The 19,639-nt window shown below is 44.8% G+C and overlaps 1 protein-coding gene across 4 annotated transcripts in view; it reads right to left on the bottom strand.

The window, feature by feature from the left end:
* MYO19 (myosin XIX) overlaps positions 1–19,639 on the bottom strand; it is a 1,002,409-nt gene that overhangs the window by 814,230 nt on the left and 168,540 nt on the right. For all 4 annotated transcript variants that reach the window (XR_005777529.1, XR_005777530.1, XM_040424125.1 and 1 more), the window contains exon 4: positions 10,398–10,511. Coding sequence is in view for 2 of the 4 variants with exons in the window: in XM_040424125.1 (XP_040280059.1) it covers positions 10,398–10,511 (114 nt within the window). In the remaining 2 variants the exon portion in view is untranslated. The remainder of the gene's footprint in view (positions 1–10,397; positions 10,512–19,639) is intronic.

Below are 19,639 nucleotides of genomic sequence, written 5' to 3'. Positions count from 1 at the left end.
ATTCCGTTCACATCCAAAGCTGCGTCCGCATGTCTGCTTTTACATCTTGTCTTATACTCCATTCACTACTAGAGCTGCGTTCACGTGTCTGCTTTCGCATCACAGCAATACTCTGCTCACTTTCAGATTGCATTTATACGTCTGCTTTATACCATGCTTTTCATGCGCTAGCCATACTCAGAGCTGCGCCCATACCATGTTTTTTAGGTACTACTCACATCTAAAGCTGCATTCACCTATTTGTTGTTACATCATGTGTTGTACTCTGCTCCCACTCAAAGCTGCATTCTCCTGTTCATTGCTACATCATGGTTTTACTCAATAATCTCACCACGGCAGTCTGCACCCACCGCTCTGGTACCTCTCTCCCGACAAACATAACTGCATTCTTTTCAGGCTTGCGTTCCCATCCTCGGTGGTCTGTTACATTCCATAGGCCTACTTTTCTGTTTAAGGGCTCTTTCCCAGTTGCGTTGTCCGGATCCGGCGTGTACTCCATTTGCCGGAATTACACGCCGGATCCGGAAAACCGCAAGTGAACTGAAAGCATTTGAAGACGGATCCGTCTTCAAAATGCGTTCAGTGTTACTATGGCAGCCAGGACGCTATTAAAGTCCTGGCTGCCATAGTAGTAGTGGGGAGCGGGGGAGCAGTATACTTACAATCCGTGCGGCTCCCCGGGCGCACCAGAATGACGTCAGGGCACCCCATGTGCATGGATGACGTGATCCATGTGATCACTTCATCCATGCGTGTGGGGCGCCCTGACGTCACTCTGGAGCGCCCGAGGAGCCGCACGGACGGTAAGTATACTGCTCCCCTGCTCCCCACTACACTTTACCATGGCTGCCAGGACTTTAGCGTCTTGGCAGCCATGGTAACCATTCAGAAAAAGCTAAACGTCGGATCCGGCAATGCGCCGAAACGATGTTTAGCTTAAGGCCGGATCCGGATTAATGCCTTTCAATGGGCATTAATTCTGGATCCAGCCTTGCGGCAAGTGTTCAGGATTTTTGGCCGGAGCAAAAAGCGCAGCATGCTGCGGTATTTTCTCCGGCCAAAAAACGTTCCGGTCCGGAACTGAAGACATCCTGATGCATCCTGAACGGATTTCTCTCCATTCAGAATGCATTAGGATAAAACTGATCAGGATTCTTCCGGCATAGAGCCCCGACGACGGAACTCTATGCCGGAAGAAAAGAACGCAAGTGTGAAAGAGCCCTAATCCTGGTTCATAATCACTCAGACTGGTCTCCTTTTACTTCTGGTTCGTATTCACTCAGATTGGTCTCCTGCCCCAGTTCACCAAACAGCTCCTCAGCGGAGGTCAGTGGGAAAATAGGAGTATGTTTCCTGCTATGTTTTCACAAGCTGTTCATTTGTTTGTCACGATAAGAGACTCCTCTTAGCGTACTTGCAATGCCTCAGGCTCTTGTTTTTCTCCCATCTCTGGCTTCAGGAGCCCGATGACGGCTTCGACCCCATGGCTTCGGGGGCCCGATGACGGCTTCGGGGGCCCTTAGACGGCTTCGGCCCCATGACGGCTTTGGCGGCCCGATGACGGCTTCAGCCCCATGGCTTCAGGGCCCGATGACTGTTCTCAGTCCTGCTGGGCTGATTTGGCCCGTATGTATCACATACATACCTGCTTCCCTAATTTCCTAATAATTCATGTTGATCGCTCACTTTATGTTTTGACCGCAAACTGGTCCGGTTCGCCCTACAGCATCATTGTCATGTCTTACACAGATATTTCGTCTTTCTTTAATTGTTCATGCTTTAGTTCAGGTCCTGCCAGAGGAGGAACAAGTAGGGTAATTCCTCCAGCATTTCAGTCTCTAATCGTAGTCGATCATATCTTGTCAACCAGGTCCCCGCGCAAAGTCTTTGCCTTTTTACCAAGACCAGGAATTCATTTTTGCCGGTAGCTTCATTGCAATTGCATTCCCTCACTTATGGGAGGGCATAGATTGAATCTTGTATATTATGGCTTCGTAGCTTCTTGCCGCACTAACCTCGGAACTCCCTACAACCACGTTGAATCAGGTTTTGGACAAGGTCCAGAATTTCCTCACGGTAGAAGATTCAGAGAGTAGGTCGGTCTTCACGTGTCAAGCATTAAAACTAGGGTTGTCCCGATACCGATACTAGTATCGGTATCGGGACCGATTCCGAGTTTTCTCGGCGGTACTCAGCCGCCGATACCCCGCCCTGATACATAAATAGAATACTTTTTTCCCGCAATGAATATTTTTGCGGCCCGGCAAAGATGCAGCATCGGGAGAGAGGAGGGGCTGGAGTCCGTAACTATGGGCGGGGCCCGGTGCAGTCACTGTACTCTTACACCGGGCCCCGCCGCTCACCAAAGTATTTATAAACGTGAATCCTTATCCTGTTATTAAGTTGAACTAACGCTGCCCTCTCCCATGTTCCCCTGTATCCCCCTGTATCCCCACAGCACTTACTTAAGCTTCCATAGCAGGCAGAGCAGACGGCAGCAGTAACGTCACTCACTGACGTAGAGCGCCTGCTCCGCCCACTTTATGAATGAAGCAGGCGGAGCAGACGCGCGACGTCAGTGAGTGACGTTACTGGTGCCGTCCGCTCTGCCTGCTATGGAAGCTTAAGTAAGTGCTGTGGGGATACAGGGGAACATGGGAGAGGGCAGCGTTAGTTCAACTTAATAACAGGATAAGGATTCACGTTTATAAATACTTTGGTGAGCGGCGGGGCCCGGTGTATTGGGGGACACTGTTATGAGGGGGATCTGTGGATGACATATAGCAGTGTCATCCACAGATCCTCCCCATAACAGTTCCATCCACAGATCCCCTATAACAGCACCATCCACAGATCCCCCACCAAATAACAATGCCATCCTCAGATCCCCCCACCCCATAACAATGCCATCCACAGATATCCCACCCCATAGCAGTACCATCCACAGATCCCCATAACAGTGCCATCCACAGATCCCCCATAACAGTGCCATCCACAGATGCCCCATAACAGTGCCATCCACAGATCCCCATAACAGTGCCATCCACAGATCCCCCATAACAGTGCCATCCACAGATCCCCCATAACAGTGCCATCCACAGATCCCCCATAACAGTGCCATCCACAGATCCCCCATAACAGTGCCATCCACAGATCCCCATAACAGTGCCATCCACAGATCCCCCATAACAGCGCCATCCACAGATCCCCCATAACAGTGCCATCCACAGATCCCCCATAACAGTGCCATCCACAGATCCCCCATAACAGTGCCATCCACAGGTCCCCCATAACAGTGCCATCCACAGATCCCCCACATGACAGTGCGTCATCCACAGATCCACAGATCCCCCAAAACGGTCACATGACATTTAAAAAAAGTATCGGTATTCGGTATCGGTGACTACTTGAAAAAAAGTATCGGTACTTGTACTCGGTCCTAAAAAAGTGGTATCGGGACAACCCTAATTAAAACAATTCTCAGGGGCACACAGTAGAACAACGCGCGGACCACGGCTAGCAGATAGCTGTTCTCTGGGGAACTATTCAAGGATTCTCTTCCTATCTACATGGTTATTTTTGGCCCTTATTCCTGCATAGTCTAGGCAGTTAGGTTCGGTCCCACGATCTCCTGAGGCTAGGGCATTGCCAGTACTCGCACTAGAACCAAACTTTACAAGGTTCAGTTGGTTTTCATGATCCATTTCACAACGTATTCCCGGTCTTCCTTTCCGCTTTGGGGCAGTATCCGCAATATTGAGCATCATGTCTCTGGCCTTGTCATCCACAAGATGGGTTGTAGGTCTCCTTCTGGTCTTGCCTCATACACCCCTAATTTTCGCTCTAGATCCCTGACGCCTTGCAGTTGGCTTGGGGGATTAGTTTGCACATGCCATTCGAGTTCCTTTTCTACCCTACTTGGCTTGGATTTTGCCCACTTATAGGCCTACCCACGTTAATGGCTTAGGGCACACAACAAGCCATTTAGTCAGGTTAGCTAAGACACGCCTAGCTGGGTTAGGTTGTTCCCGTTGTTTCTCTCCCTAGGGTTCTTCGGATATCTCTTGGCCGTAACCATGACCACAAATATATATCTATCTCACACTCTATATGGGTCCAGTGCATATCTATATATATATATATATTTATTATATCACTCCTGCATATATATATAATATATCACACTCTACCTACTCGGTTGTGTAGATGTTTATTCCCCCTGTAATACCATGCCTTGCACATAATCCCTGGAACAGCAGAGATGATGCAGTGCAGGGATCTGTTCCAGGTTATAACTTGCGATACCTGCTACTCCTTGTTACATTCTGCTTTACATTGAAAAGCAGAGAAGTATGAGGTCTCTAATGGTTTTCAGCTTTTGACTGTAAACAGAGATGTAATACTACTCACAGCTGAGGACTTGCTACACTGTATCTAAAAACCCTGACTCTGCTACATCGGGTAACTTAGCAGTATATCGTTCATCTGATGTTATCTGACCTACTCAGCTTAGCTATGTCTGACAAATGTAACACTGCTTCATCTGTTGGAAGTTGTATGAGTTTTTATTTATTTAAGTTTAAGTTCTGCACTTGTACTCCAGACTGATACAGTACATTGTAACAAACTTCCAGAACAGGAGAGAGACTTGTGCTGCTGATGTGCTTAGCTTACAGAGGATTGTCTATATTGCATGCAATTGCAACAAAACCTCATCTGTGAGAAGTATTAGGTCATTCTTTACAGTCAGCAGCTGAAAACCCCTAGAGACCGAATATTTCTTGCAGTTGAGGGTTTGTAACAATTGTATGCTGTGTACGAGTGAAATATTATAAATCCTATAGTGTGCAATATATAAATATATGAATACAAGGCCATTTATAGGAACCAATGATCTGCACATCAAATCCATTTTATACATTTGATCCTGCCATATGATCCTGCGATGGCCAGCCCCTTGTGTGAGCGCTAGCAGTGCCCCCCTGTACCAGGACGATACTCTGCGAGTTGTGTTGTGAGCATTAGCCGCTCTATGGGGCTGTGCAAGGAAAGGAAGGGTTAGAACTGCCATCTACTGGAATTCTTGAGTATTGCTGTTCTTTTGTTCCGAGTGAAATTAGAAGTCGCGATTTGTTAGCAACCAAATGAGAAAACAAGGAGCGCTAGCGATGCTACATCATTATGTACATAGTGCTAGGAAACTTGATTACAACGTAAGGTCACACAGCCGTTTTTAGAACAAATTGAAGACACCTCACATGACCTGTTATTGAGGCCAGGTATGCGATACCGCCGCTGGCACCCGCTGCCTCCTATGCTTGAATGAATGTGTTAATTACATTCTTTGGAGGCACAGTGTGTCACCCCCAGCATTAAAAATTCAAACCATTGGTGGTGCAGCCTTCCCCCCTTCAAATATTATCACAGGCTCCCCTCCCCCCTCTTCTTTGGTGGCAGTTCCGATTGGAGCCCCAGCAGTGTAATCCTGGGGTTCCAATCTGTTACCATGGCAACCAGGATGCTACTGAAGCCCTGGCTGCCATGGTAAGCTCACTGCTGCTGTGTGTACTATGCACAGGGCAGCAGGAAGAGTGAAGTCCTATTCATCCTTATAGATCTCTATTAGGGTGAATAGGACAAGGGTTCAAGACCCTAAGGGGCCTAACAGTATAAACAAAAACAAAAAAACACCAAAATACTAAACGTTTAAATCGCTCACATTCCCAATTTTACATATAAAATTTACAAACAATAAAAAATAAACATATTACATGTCGCCTGTCACCGCCAGTTCTGTGAGAAGGTCTGTTAGGCTACTTTCACACTAGCGTTCGGAGTGGATCCGTCTGATGTTTCATCAGACGGATCCGCTCCTATAAAGCAGACGTTTGCATCCGTTCAGAACGGATCCGTCTGCATTATAACTTAGAAAAATTTCTAAGTCTGAAAGTAGCCTGAGCGGATCCGTTCAGACTTTACATTGAAAGTCAATGGTGAACGGATCCGCTTGAAGATTGAGCCATATGGTGTCATCTTCAAGCGGATCCATCCCCATTGACTTACATTGTAAGTCTGGACGGATCCGCTTGCCTCCGCACGGCCAGGCGGACACCCGAACGCTGCAAGCAGCGTTCAGGTGTCCGCCTGCGGAGCGGAGGCTGAACGCTGCCAGACTGATGCATTCTGAGCGGATCCGCATTCACTCAGAATGCATTAGGGCAGTACGGATGCGTTCAGGATCCCTCATGAGCCCCTTCAAAAGGAGCTTACGAGCGGACACCTGAACGCAGGTGTGAAATTAGCCTTAGATGTTCTTCTCTACCTCTTGCATGACGTTCTTTGTTTTGATTTCACTTTGTCATCTCCTTTCCTTCTTCCAGCTGTCAACTATTAACACTAATTGTCTCCCTTTATATTCCCTCACACACTGCCTCACTTTGCGGTTTATACTTCTTCCTGGATGAGTTGTTCACTGCTGGAGGCTGCTACTGCCAATTCCTCAGATAAATCTTTTTTCCTTTATTTGTGTTTCCTTGCTGGCTTGATTCTAGGTGACCCTGACTCCGTCCGTATTAAGTGCAGGGAGCCGGTGGTCGTGTCCCCTCACTATTATAGGGTTTTCAGTTGTCACACAGTATGAGGTACGTGGGCATGCAATCGTCTACCATAAAGACCTTTGCATGGGCATAGCCGTTAGGGGGAGCTCTAGGGGTTTTATAGGGCTCATCCATATGGTCCTTAGTTTGGGATCAAGCCAGTCGGATGTTTATTTATAAGTTCCAGTTTTCTGCAACACCATCCGTGACATCGCCATGCCCAAAAAAGTGTGAACTATTAAAATATAAAAAAAATATTTTCTATGCAGTGAATGCTGTAAAAGAAAAAAAAAAAAAAACACAACCGCTCGATGTATAGCTTGTGGCTTCTAATAGTCAATTTTCTTTCTCTGGCTCTTTGTGTCCATAAGGCTACTTTCACACTAGCGTTCGGAGCGGATCCGCCTGATGTTTCATCAGACGGATCCGCTCCGATAATGCAGACGTTCGCATCCGTTCAGAACGGATCCGTCTGCATTAAAACTTAGAAAATTTTCTAAGTCAGAAAGTAGCCTGAGCGGATCCGTCCAGACTTTACATTGAAAGTCAATGGGGAACGGATCCGCTTGAAGATTGAGCCATATGGTGTCATCTTCAAGCGGATCCGTCCCCATTGACTTCCATTATAACTCTGGACGGATCCGCTCGCCTCCGCACGGCCAGGCGGACACCCGAACGCTGCTTGCAGCGTTCAGGTGTCCGCTCACTGAGCGGAGCGGAGGCTGAACGCTGGCAGGCGGATGCATTCTCAGTGGATCCGCCTCCATTGAGAATGCATCAGGGCCGTCCAGCTGCGTTCAGGACCGCTCGTGAGCCCCTTCAAACGGAGCTCACGAGCGGACACCTGAACGCTAGTGGGAAAGTAGCTTAAGATTGGCCACCCTTGTCTTGGATGAAGTATTTATTTATTTTTTTCTTAGCTAATAAACAAACATTACAGCTGAGGACCACTATGGGGGGGATATTATTTTCGCTGGGGGCCACTATGGGGTGCATTATTACCACTGAAGGCCACTATGCGGGAAATTATTACCGCTGAGGACTACTAAGGGGGGCATTATTACTGCCAGGGTCAACTATGGGGGACATTATGAATACTGCATGAGTTTGGATTTTATTTAAATATATATATTTATTAGCTAATGAAATGTATTGAATTTTTAACCGCCATAAAAAACTGATGCAAAACAGTCATTAAAAACGGACAGACTGCCAGAAAATGGATGCAAAAATGGCGGAAAATAACTATGAAAAACAATCAGTTCCCGTTTTTCATAGCCATGTTTTTTCACTGTTGGGTGAATGTAACCTTAGTAATGATACGAATTAAAGTCTCTTTAAAAGGGTAACTGAGTTTTTGAGTGTCTCACAAAATAGTTTCTGCTTTTGCTGGGGACAGTGTGAGAGGATCCAATCCAGTCTCCCCAATGCTCTGGTCTGCTTATTTTGACTCCTAACCGCCCAGTACACTACTCCTGCATCCAGTAGTTCTCGTCAAGCCTGGAACGTGTCCAAATACAGTCTGCCAGTACTATGCTGCTTTAGATTTCAGTTCCCATACTTCTAAGCCAGTCCCCAGTGAGCCCTATACAAATCTATGCCCCTATCCTCAGCACACATGGTGTGTAAGAGACGGTTTATGTTCACATCACACATACAGTCAGGTCCATAAAAATTGGGACATTAACACAATTCTAAAATTTTTGGCTCTATACACCACCACAATGGATTTGAAATGAAACGAACAAGATGTTCTTTAACTGCAGACTGTCAGCTTTAATTACATTCAAATCAAGTGAACGGTGCAGGAATTACAACAGTTTGCATATGTGCCTCCCACTTGTTAAGGGACCAAAAGTAACAGGACAGAATAATAATCCTAAATCAAACTTTCACTATTTAATACTTGGTTGCAAATCCTTTGCAGTCAATTACAGCCTGCAGTCTGGAACACAGACATCACCAGACGCTGGGTTTCATCCCTGGTGATGCTCTACCAGGCCTCTACTGCAACTGTCTTCAGTTCCTGCTTGTTCTTGGGGTATTTTCCCTTCAGTTTTGTCTTCAGCAAGTGAAATGCATGCTCAATCGGATTCAGGTCAGGTGATTGACTTGGCCATTGCATAACATTCCACTCCTTTCCCTTAAAAAACTCTTTGGTTGCTTTTGCAGTATGCTTTGGGTCATTGTCCATCTGCACTGTGAAGCGCCGTCCAATGAATTCTGAAGATTTTGGCTGAATATGAGCAGAAAATACTGCCCAAAACACTTCAGAATTCATCCTGCTGCTTTTGTCAGCAGTCACATCATCAATACAAGAGAACCAGTTCCATTGGCAGCCATACATGCCCACGCCATGACACTACCACCACCATGCTTCTCTGATGAGGTGGTATGCTTAGGATCATGAGCAGTTCCTTTCCTTCTCCATACTCTTTTCTTCCCATCACCCTGGTACAAGTTGATCTTGGTCTCATCTGTACATAGGATGTTGTTCCAGAACTGTGAAGGCTTTTGTAGATGTCGTTTGGCAAATTCTAATCTGGCCTTTCTGTTTTTGAGGCACACCAATGGTTTACATCTTGTGGTGAACCCTCTGTATTCACTCTGGTGAAGTCTTCTCTTGATTGTTAACTTTGACACACATACACCTACCTCCCGGGAGAGTGTTCTTGATCTGGCCAAGTGTTGCGAAAAGCGTTTTCTTCACCAGGGAAAGAATTCTTCGGTCATCCACAACAGTTGTTTTCCGCGGTCTTCCAGGTCTTTTGGTGTTGCTGAGCTCACAGAATGTTCCAAACAGTTGTATTCCACGCCTAATGTTTTTGCTATCTCTATGATGGGTTTGTTTAGTTGTTTTCAGCCTAAGGACAGCTTCCTTCACCGAGAGTTGACAGCAATAGATTCCAAATGCAAATAGCACAATTGAAATGAACTCTGGACCTTTTATCTGCTCATTGTAATTGGGATAATGAGGGAATAACACACAACTGGCCATGGAACAACTGAGAAGCTAATTGTCCCATTACTTTTGGTTGCTTAACAAGTGGGAGGCACATATGCAAACTGTTGTAATTCCTACACTGTTCACCTGATTTGGATGTAAATACCCTCAAATTAAAGCTGACAGTCTGCAGTTAAAGCACATCTTGTTTGTTTCAATTCAAATCCATTGTGGTGGTGGTGTATAGAGCCAAAAATGTTAGAATTGTATTGATGTCCCAATATTTATGTGCCCGACTGTATCTAGAACTCAGAATACACATTATCAGCCACATAATACAGTTTATGGAGGAGAGGGAGAGTTTATAAGGGGAAAGATCTACACCACAAGGACACATTGACTACAGCACAGTCAGAGTCAGTCCAGTGAGGGATGCTGACTAACAAGCTAAAATTAAACAGATACAGAGGAACTCAAGCACTTGATAAATGAATTATATAATGACTGAAGAAATGCACTTACTATGTACCGGATGGAAGATGTGGTTGTCATACAAAGAAAACAGCAGTCTGAGATGCTGAGCCATCTACAGTGGATGGGGGAGGGGCCTCTGCACTAAGCAGAAGTTCACTGTGCTCAGGAGCCAGTGTCTATGCCGCTAAAGACAGGATTCACCTAGCACAAGGAGTGGACAGCAAAATTGCACGGAGGGACACACATAGTAGCAGAGGTTTCAGAAGTGTTTTAGGGTAGATAACCTCAACATTTTAATCAGAGTGATTTACAGATTTGTTAAGGTTCATCTAAAGCGACCTTTGATAAGTTTGAAATGTTAGAGCCCATTTAAGCCATTTTACCTTTCCTGCTCCACTTTCTCCAGTAACAATTATAGACTGGTTTATGTGATTAATCTGCGTTTGGATATTTCGATAAGCTTGTTCTGCAACAGTAAAGATGTGTGGTTTACAGTTCTGAAAAAAGAAAAGAAATGTAATGTTTAAAAAAAATACACTGCTCAAAAAAATAAAGGGAACACTTAAACAACACAATGTAACTCCAATTCAATCACACTTCTGTGAAATCAAACTGTCCACTTAGGAAGCAACACTGAGTGACAATCAATTTCACATGCTGTTGTGCAAATGGGATAGACAACAGGTGGAAATTATAGGCAATTAGCAAGAAACCCCCAATAAAGGAGTGGTTCTGCAGGTGGTTACCACAGACCACTTCTCAGTTCCTATGCTTCCTGGCTGATGTTTTGGTCACTTTTGAATGCTGGCGGTGCTTTCACTCTAGTGGTAGCATGAGACGGAGTCTACAACCCACACAAGTGGCTCAGGTAGTGCAGCTTATCCAGGATGGCACATCAATGCGAGCTGTGGCAAGAAGGTTTGCTGTGTCTGTCAGCGTAGTGTCCAGAGCATGGAGGCGCTACCAGGAGACAGGCCAGTACATCAGGAGGAGGCCGTAGGAGGGCAACAACCCAGCAGCAGGACCGCTACCTCCGCCTTTGTGCAAGGAGGAACAGGAGGAGCACTGCCAGAGCCCTGCAAAATGACCTCCAGCAGGCCACAAATGTGCATGTGTCTGCTCAAACGGTCAGAAACAGACTCCATGAGGGTGATATGAGGGCCCGACGTCCACAGGTGGGGGTTGTGCTTACAGCCCAACACCGTGCAGGACGTTTGGCATTTGCCAGAGAACACCAAGATTGGCAAATTCGCCACTGGCGCCCTGTGCTCTTCACAGATGAAAGCAGGTTCACACTGAGCACATGTGACAGACGTGACAGAGTCTGGAGACGCCGTGGAGAACGTTCTGCTGCCTGCAACATCCAGCATGACCGATTTGGCATTGGGTCAGTAATGGTGTGGGGTGGCATTTCTTTGGAGGGCCGCACAGCCCTCCATGTGCTCGCCAGAGGTAGCCTGACTGCCATTAGGTACCGAGATGAGATCCTCAGACCCCTTGTGAGACCATATGCTGGTGCGGTTGGCCCTGGGTTCCTCCTAATGCAAGACAATGCTAGACCTCATTTGTCAGCAGTTCTTGCAAGACGAAGGCATTGATGCTATAGACTGGTCCGCCCGTTTCCCAGACCTGAATCCAATTGTGAACATCTGGGACATCATGTCTCGCTCAATCCACCAACATCACGTTGCACCACAGACTGTCCAGGAGTTGGCAGATGCTTTAGTCCAGGTCTAGGAGGAGATCCCTCAGGAGACCGTCCGCCACCTCATCAGGAGCATGCACAGGCGTTGTAGGGAGGACATACAGGCACGTGGAGGCCACACACACTACTGAGCCTCATTTTGACTTGTTTTAAGGACATTACATCAAAGTTGGATCAGCCTGTAGTGTGATTTTCCACTTTAATTTTGAGTGTGACTCCAAATCCAGACCTCCATGAGTTGAAAAATTTGATTTCCATTTTTTTTTTTTTTTGTGTGTGATTTTGTTGTCGGCACATTCAACTATGTAAAGAACAAAGTATTTCAGAAGAATATTTAATTAACTCAGATCTAGGATGTGTTATTTTTGTGTTCCCTTTATCAAAATTTGAGAAATAACAAAACTACAGTTTATGTAAATACTGAAATAACACTACTACATTAACCCGTATAGGACCAGCGCAGATGTCCGTGACTTAAGGACAAGCGCCGTACATGCGCCTGCCAGATCCGCGGCAGGGGTCTAGCAGTCGCTGTTAGCCGCACCCCTGCTGCATGCGTTGGCATTGGTGAAAACACAGATGCCGGCAAATTAACCCTTGATGTGCCACGGTCCGCAGTGACCGCGGCACGTGGGCCTTCCATGCAGGGATCGGAGCTGCCATCGAGTCCCCGAGCTGCTGTGACAGGGACCCGATGGCAGGGAAGGCAGCCCAATGCCTTACTTAGGCATCATGGCTACCTTCCGGGAGACCCTGTGAGATCCAGCCCCCTGGATCTCACAGGAAAGCAGGCTGTAAGTGTATTACACCGTTAATACACTTACAGCCAATGCTTTACAGTACAGAAGTATTGTAAAGGGGATCAGACCACCAAAAGTTCAAGTCCCAGAATGGGACAAAAAACAAAGTAAAAAAAAATAAAAAATAAAAATATTACGTTTCAAGTAAAAAAAAAACGTCCTTTTCCCCAAAAAATATATTTTATTTTATTTTAAATGGGAAAAAAAAGTAGACATATCAGATATCACCGCGTCCGTATCAATCAGATCTACAACAATATCACATGACCTAACCCCTCAGATGAACAGTGAAAAAATGTAATAAAAACTGAGCTAAAAAAAAAATTGCGGTCACCTTACATCACTAAAAGTGCAACACCAAGCAATCAAACAAGTGTATGCCCAAATAGTACCAATCTAACAGTCGCCTCATCCCACAAAAAATGAGCCACTACCTAAGACAATTGCCCAAAAAATAAAACTATGACTCTCAGAATATGGAGACACTAAAACCATCTTTTTTTGTTTTTTGTTCAGTCATCTCATCCCGCAAAAATGATACTCTACCTAAGATAATCGCCCAAAAACTGAAAAAACTATGGCTCTCAGAATATGGAGACACTAAAACATTTTTTTGAATCAAAAATGATATTGTGTAAAATTAAAATAAATAAATAAAAAAGTATACAGATTAGGTATCGCCATGACCTAACCGCTCAGGTGAACACCGTCAAAAAATGTAAACAAAAACTGTGCTAAGAAAAAAAGACTTATTCGTCACCATTTACATAAATAAAAGATATATTAGGTATCGCCGCGTCCGGAAGAACCTGATCTCTAAAAATATCACGTTACCTAACCCCTCAGGTAAACACCGTAAAAAAAATTTTTGTTTTTTAAACTGTGTAAAAAAAGCAATTTTCTGTCACCTTACATAACAAAAAGTGCAATAGTAAGCGATTAAAGAGTCATATGCACCCTAAAATAGTACCAATCAAACAGTCATCTCATGCCGAAAAAAAATGAGCCCCTACACAAGACAGTCGAGCAAAAAAAAATAAATACAGCTTTTAGAATGTGGAGACACAAAAAAAAAAAAAAATTTTTTCAAAAATGCTTTTTTAGGTAAAAACGAACAAAAAAAAGTCATATTTGGCATTGTCGGGTCCGTAACAACCTGCTCTAAAAAATACCACGATCTAACCCATCAGATGAACGTTGTAAATAACAAAAAATAAAAACTGTGCAAAAACAGCTATTTTTTGTTACTTAACCTTACAAAAAGTATAAAATATATAGAGCAACCAAAAATCATATGTACCCTAAAATAGTACCAGCAAAACTGCCACCTTTTCCTGTATTTTCCAAAATGGGGTAACTTTTTTGGAGTTTCTAGACTAGGGGTGCATCAGGGGGTCTTCAAATGTGACATGGCTGCTTAAAATTATCCCAGTGAAATCCGCTTTCCAAAAACCATATGCGTTCCTTTCCTTCTGCGCAATTCTATATGCCCGTACAGCAGTTTACGACCACATATGGGGTGTTTCTGTAAACTACAGAATCGGGGCCATAAATAATGAGTTTTGTTTGGCTGTTAACTCTTGCTTTCTAACTGGAAAAAATGGATTAAAATAGAAAATCTGCCAAAAAAGTGAAATTCTAAAATTTAATCTCCATTTTCCATTGATTCTTGTGGAACACCTAAGGCCCCTTTCACACGGGCAAGAATTCCACGCGGGTGCAATGCGTGAGGTGAACGTATTGCACCCGCACTGAATCCAGACCCATTCACTTGAATGGGGCTGTGCAGATGAGCGGTGATTTTCACGCATCACTTGTCACGCATCACTTGTGCATTGCGTGAAAATCGCAGCATGTTCTATATTCTGCGTTTTTCACGCAACGCAAATGAATGGAGATGCATGAAAATCGCATAGCATCCGCAACCAAGTGCGGATGCAATGCGATTTTCACGCATGGTTGCTAGGAGATGTTAGTAAATTGATTAAAAGTCAATTTACTATATTATTTTCCCTTATTACATGGTTATAAAGGAAAATAATAGCATTCTTAAAGGGGTTGTCCGGGTTCAGAGCTGAACCCGGACATACCCATATTTTCACCAAGGCAGCCCCCCTGATGTTAGCATTTTAGCGCAGGGCAAAGGATAGCATCGGAGCATGAACTGCTCCAATGCTCAAGTCAGCGGGCTGCCTGGGTGAAAATGGGGATATGTCTGGGTTCAGCTCTGAACCCAGACAACCCCTTTAATACAGAATGCTTACTAAAATGTTGCTTGAGGGGTTAAAAAAATAAATTAACCCACCCCATCCAATTCCATCTCCTATCTTCATTCAGCAGGACCTGCGCTGACGTCACCGGGCTCAACACATGGTGAGCACGATTACGTCAAAGGTCGTTTGGCAGGTCCTGAAAGAAGAAGAAAGAAGACAATGTCGGCTGCGCGAACAATTGAATGGGGTGAGTAAATTTTTATTTATTTTTTTTAACCCCTCAAGCAACAATTTAGTAAGCATTCTGCATTAAGAATGCTATTATCTTCTTTTATAACTGTGTTAGGCTCCATTCACACGTCCGCAATGTGTTTTGCGGATACACGGAGACACGGATCCGCAAAACACGGAAAGCGGCAATGTGCATTCCGCATTTTGCGGACCGCACATTGCCGACATAATAGAATATGCCTGTTCTTGTCCGCAATTGCGGACAAGAATAGGACAGGTTCTATTTTTTTGCGGAAACGGAAGCACGGATGCGGAAGTGCGGATCCGCAAATGTGGATGCGGACAGCCCATTCCGTCCCCATAGAGAATGAATGGGTCCGCACCCTTTCCGCAAAATTGCGGAAAGGATGCGGACCCATTTTGCGGACGTGTGAATGGAGCCTTATAAGGGAAAATAATACAATTATTAGAACACCTAACCTAAACCCGAACTTCAGTGAAGAAGTTCGGGTTTGGGTCTGTGTACCACATTCAGTTTTTTTGTCACGCGCATGAAAAACGCATTGCATTTGCGCATAAAAAACTGAACATCGGAACGCAATCACAGTTAAAACTGACTGCAATTGCGTGCCTACTTGCGTGGTTTTCCCGCAAGGCACACGTGACACATTTGGAAATTTGCTTATTTTTCCAAATTTCTGTTAAATTTGGTATTTTTTTGTAAATAAAAATGAATTTTTTTAAACTCAATTTTACCCACTGTCATGAAGTACAATATGTAAAAGGGAAAACAATCTCAGAATGTCCTGGATAAGTGTGGGCGATATGGCCTAAAATCTATATTGCGATAAAATTTTAAGCATGTGCGATATATATCGCAATATATTCTATATTTCGGGGGGGGGGGGGGGGGGGGGGGTGTTAAACTTTTTTTTACTTTTTAGTTAATAACTATTAGCCTCCTTAGGGGCTAGAACCCTTGTCCTATTCACCCTAAAAGAGCTCTACTTCACACTCTCACTGCTGCCCTGTGCACAGTGCACACAGCAGCAGGGAGATGCCCATGGCAGCCAGGGCTTCAGTAGCGTCCTGGCTGCCATGGTAACCGATCGGAGCCACGCAATTACACTGCTGGGGCTCCGATCCGAAGCTCCTACCCTGGGGCCACTGCCACCAATGATTTAATCGTGTGGGTGGGGGGGGGGGGCGCAATTGATATAATACTTAGAAGAGGGGGAGTAGAAGGGAAGTGCTGTGGCCAATGTGCCACCAATGAATATAGTTAATATGCCTGAATACAAACATAGCCTGCATGTGTCGGCCAAATCCCATACCTGGCCTCTATTATTGCACGCAGTGATTCGCCGCAATTAACCCCTAAGGACCTGAGGGGTTAACTGCGGTGGATCACAGCGTGCAGTCATAGAGGCCGGGAATCGGATATGGCCGGCACATCCAGGATACGTTTGTATTCAGGCATATTAACTATATTCATTGGTGGCGCAGTGGCCACAGTCCCTCCCCTCCTCCTCCTCCTCTTCTCTGTTCTCATTGGTGGCGCAGTGGCCACAGTCCCTCACACTCCTCCGTTCTCATTGCTGGTCAGCGGCAGCCGCACACAGTGGGGAGGGAGGGACTCCCTCCTTCTCCACTGTGCCGACTCAGGATCACATGGTGCGCGCCGAGAGCAGCGCATGCCATGTTCTACCGCGATATGGAAATATAAAGAAAATCTTTATCGTTGGCCAAGTTTATAACGCATATTGTCTATATCGCCTACCCATAAGAAAAAGCGTTTTAAAGTTACCACCACATAAAGTGACACGTCATATTTGCAAAAAATGGCCTGGTCTTAACCCTTTCAAGACTAAGCCAATTTTTCACCTTCGTGTCCACATCTAATTTTGCAAATGTGACGTGTCACTTTATGTGCTATTAACTTTGAAACGCTTTTATTTATCCAAGCCATTCTGAGATTTTCTCGTGACACATTGTACTTCATGATGGTCATAAATTTGAGTCAATATATTTCCCCTTTATTTATGAAAAAATCCCAAATTTATCAAAAAAATAGAAAAAATTTGCAATTGTAAAAATTTCTATTTCTATTTGCATTAACCCTCTTTAGGACACCTGACGTATCAGTACGGCATGTTGTCCCAGTACTTAAGGACACATGACGTACCAGTATGTCATGTGTATTTCCGATCACCGCCGCACGGCGGGCAGTGATCGGAACAAGGTGCCTGCTCAAATCGTTGAGCAGGCACCTTGGCTAGATGCGCGGGGGGGGTTGTCCCATTTTTTCGGACAAGGATTTGCCCAGCCTTTCAAACTCACTGACCTGCAAGCTCACGTTCACTGACCTATACGATGAATATAAAAACCATATTAAAACCTGGTGGGAGATAAAATCTATAGAAAGTTACCTGGAACACAGAATTATTCCACGAGGGTTACGTATCGGCATTACCTCCGCTGAGCAGATACACTCACCTGGGCTACTGACACAGTGGGAACAGGAACTGACCAATAGTTCTCTCAAGTTAATGAATATACTCCTGACTGAAGAACGGTCATACTTTGAAAAATCCTCAGAAAACTTAAAGGCCTTGTTGAGTTGGCTGTGTCTTTCAAGAAGGACCCTGAATTCAACAGGAGGGAGTCATCTCTGCAAACGGCAGTAGAGAGATTCCAGGGGCAAATTAAAGAGAGGAAGCACAGACAATTCAACAAGGACCTAAAAGAATTCAAGGAAAACAAGGCCTACCAATTTGTGACTAAGCCCCAGCCTCCCTCAGAGACGGACATCTCCTCCTCCGAGCAGGAATTCTCAGGTTCTAAGCCCCCACACACTAAGGGGAGAAACAACTATAGACGGGGTCAGAGAGGAGGAGGCAGAGGACGCTATAATAACAAAAGAGGGCCGAGATCAAACGGCCAAAGAAGGAGAGATGGCGACTATCCTTCTCCATATCCCTCTCCCTCGTTCTCTTCTGTTCCCTACCCCATACCTTCAACTCAGGGGGATTTTTTTAGCCAGGGGAGGGCCGTACCAACTCCGAGACCGTACGTAACCAGGGAGACAGTAAAGGAGAACGACCAGTTACAGATCATTAACTTATCCTCACGTACCCTCAGTGAAGCAGAGGAAACTCATCAGGAGGGGACTGTTTTTTGTCCCCACGACCAGGTTTAAAGGGAACCTGTCACCAGGATTTTGTGCATAGAGCTGGGGACATGGGCTGCTAGATGGCCGCTAGCACATCTGCAATACCCAGTCCCCAAAGCTCTCTGCGCTTTTATTGTGTTAAAAAACAGTTTTGATCCATATGCAAATGACCTGATATGAGTCCTGTATCCGGAGATGAGTCAAGCGGAAAGGAGCCCAGCACCGCCCCGCGTCCTCCGAATCTCCTCCTTGCTGGCTGACGTCACAGAGCTGGAGCGCCGAAATCTCGCGATGCGCGAGCTAGCGCATGCGCAGTTCGTTCCCTGTGCTGATGCCAGTACAGGGAATGAACATGATGCCAACACTGCGCATGCGCTAGCTCGCGCATCGCGAGATTTCGGCGCTCCAGCTCTGTGACATCAGCCAGCAAGGAGGAGATTCGGAGGACGCGGGGCGGTGCTGGGCTCCTTTCCGCTTGACTCATCTCCGGATACAGGACTCATATCAGGTCATTTGCATATGGATCAAAAACTGTTTTTTAACACAATAAAAGCGCAGAGAGCTGTGGGGACTGGGTATTGCAGATGTGCTAGCGGCCATCTAGCAGCCCATGTCCCCAGCTCTATGGACAAAATCCTGGTGACAGGTTCTCTTTAATCCCTTTGTGTGGACTAAGGACCTTAACCTTTTTTCAAGGAAATTGAAATGGCACAAGTTCATGAAGAACAATAATAGAATTACCTGTGAGCAATTGGGCTTGCAGGAAAGTGAGTTTGTGAGATTTCAGAGTATTTTGTGATTTACTAGAAGAGGGTTCCCGTGTACCAGGTTTCAGTAAAGCATTAGACCCCCAAAAGTTGAAGTTCCAAAGTGTGACAAAAAATAAAGTTAAAAAAAAAGTTAAAAAAATATAATTCCCCCCCCCAAAATGAAGTTTCAAGTAAAAATAAACAAAAACGTAATTTTCCCCAAATAAAGTAAAAAACAAAATTGGTAAAAGATAGGGGGGGGGAGATAAAGTGGACATATTGGGTATCACCGCGTCCGTATCGACCGGCTCTATAAACATATCACATGACCTAACCCCTGAGATGAACACCGTAAAAAATAAAAACTGTGCTAAATAAACCATTTTTTTTTTCACCTTACATCACAAAAAGTGTAATAGCAAGCGATCAAAAAGGCGTATGCCCACCAAAACGTACCAATCTAAGTCACCTCATCCGTAAAAAATTAGCCCCTACCTGAGACAATCGCCCAAAAAAATTAAAAAAACAATGGCTCAGAATATGGAAACACTAAAACATGATTTTTTTTTGTTTTAAAAAAGCTGTTATTGTGTAGAACTTACATTAAATAAAAGTATACATATTAGGTATCGCCGCATCCGGCTCTATAAAAATATCACATGACCTAACCGCTCAGATGAACAACGTAAAAAATTAAATAAAAAAAACGGTGTAAAAAAAGCAAATTTTTTGTCACCTTACATCACAAAAAGTGT

The sequence above is a fragment of the Bufo bufo genome, chromosome 3 (genome assembly GCF_905171765.1).
Source record: "Bufo bufo chromosome 3, aBufBuf1.1, whole genome shotgun sequence".
In the NCBI taxonomy this organism is placed as follows: Eukaryota; Metazoa; Chordata; class Amphibia; order Anura; family Bufonidae; genus Bufo; species Bufo bufo.
This window is presented reverse-complemented; position numbering and strand designations above follow the sequence as displayed.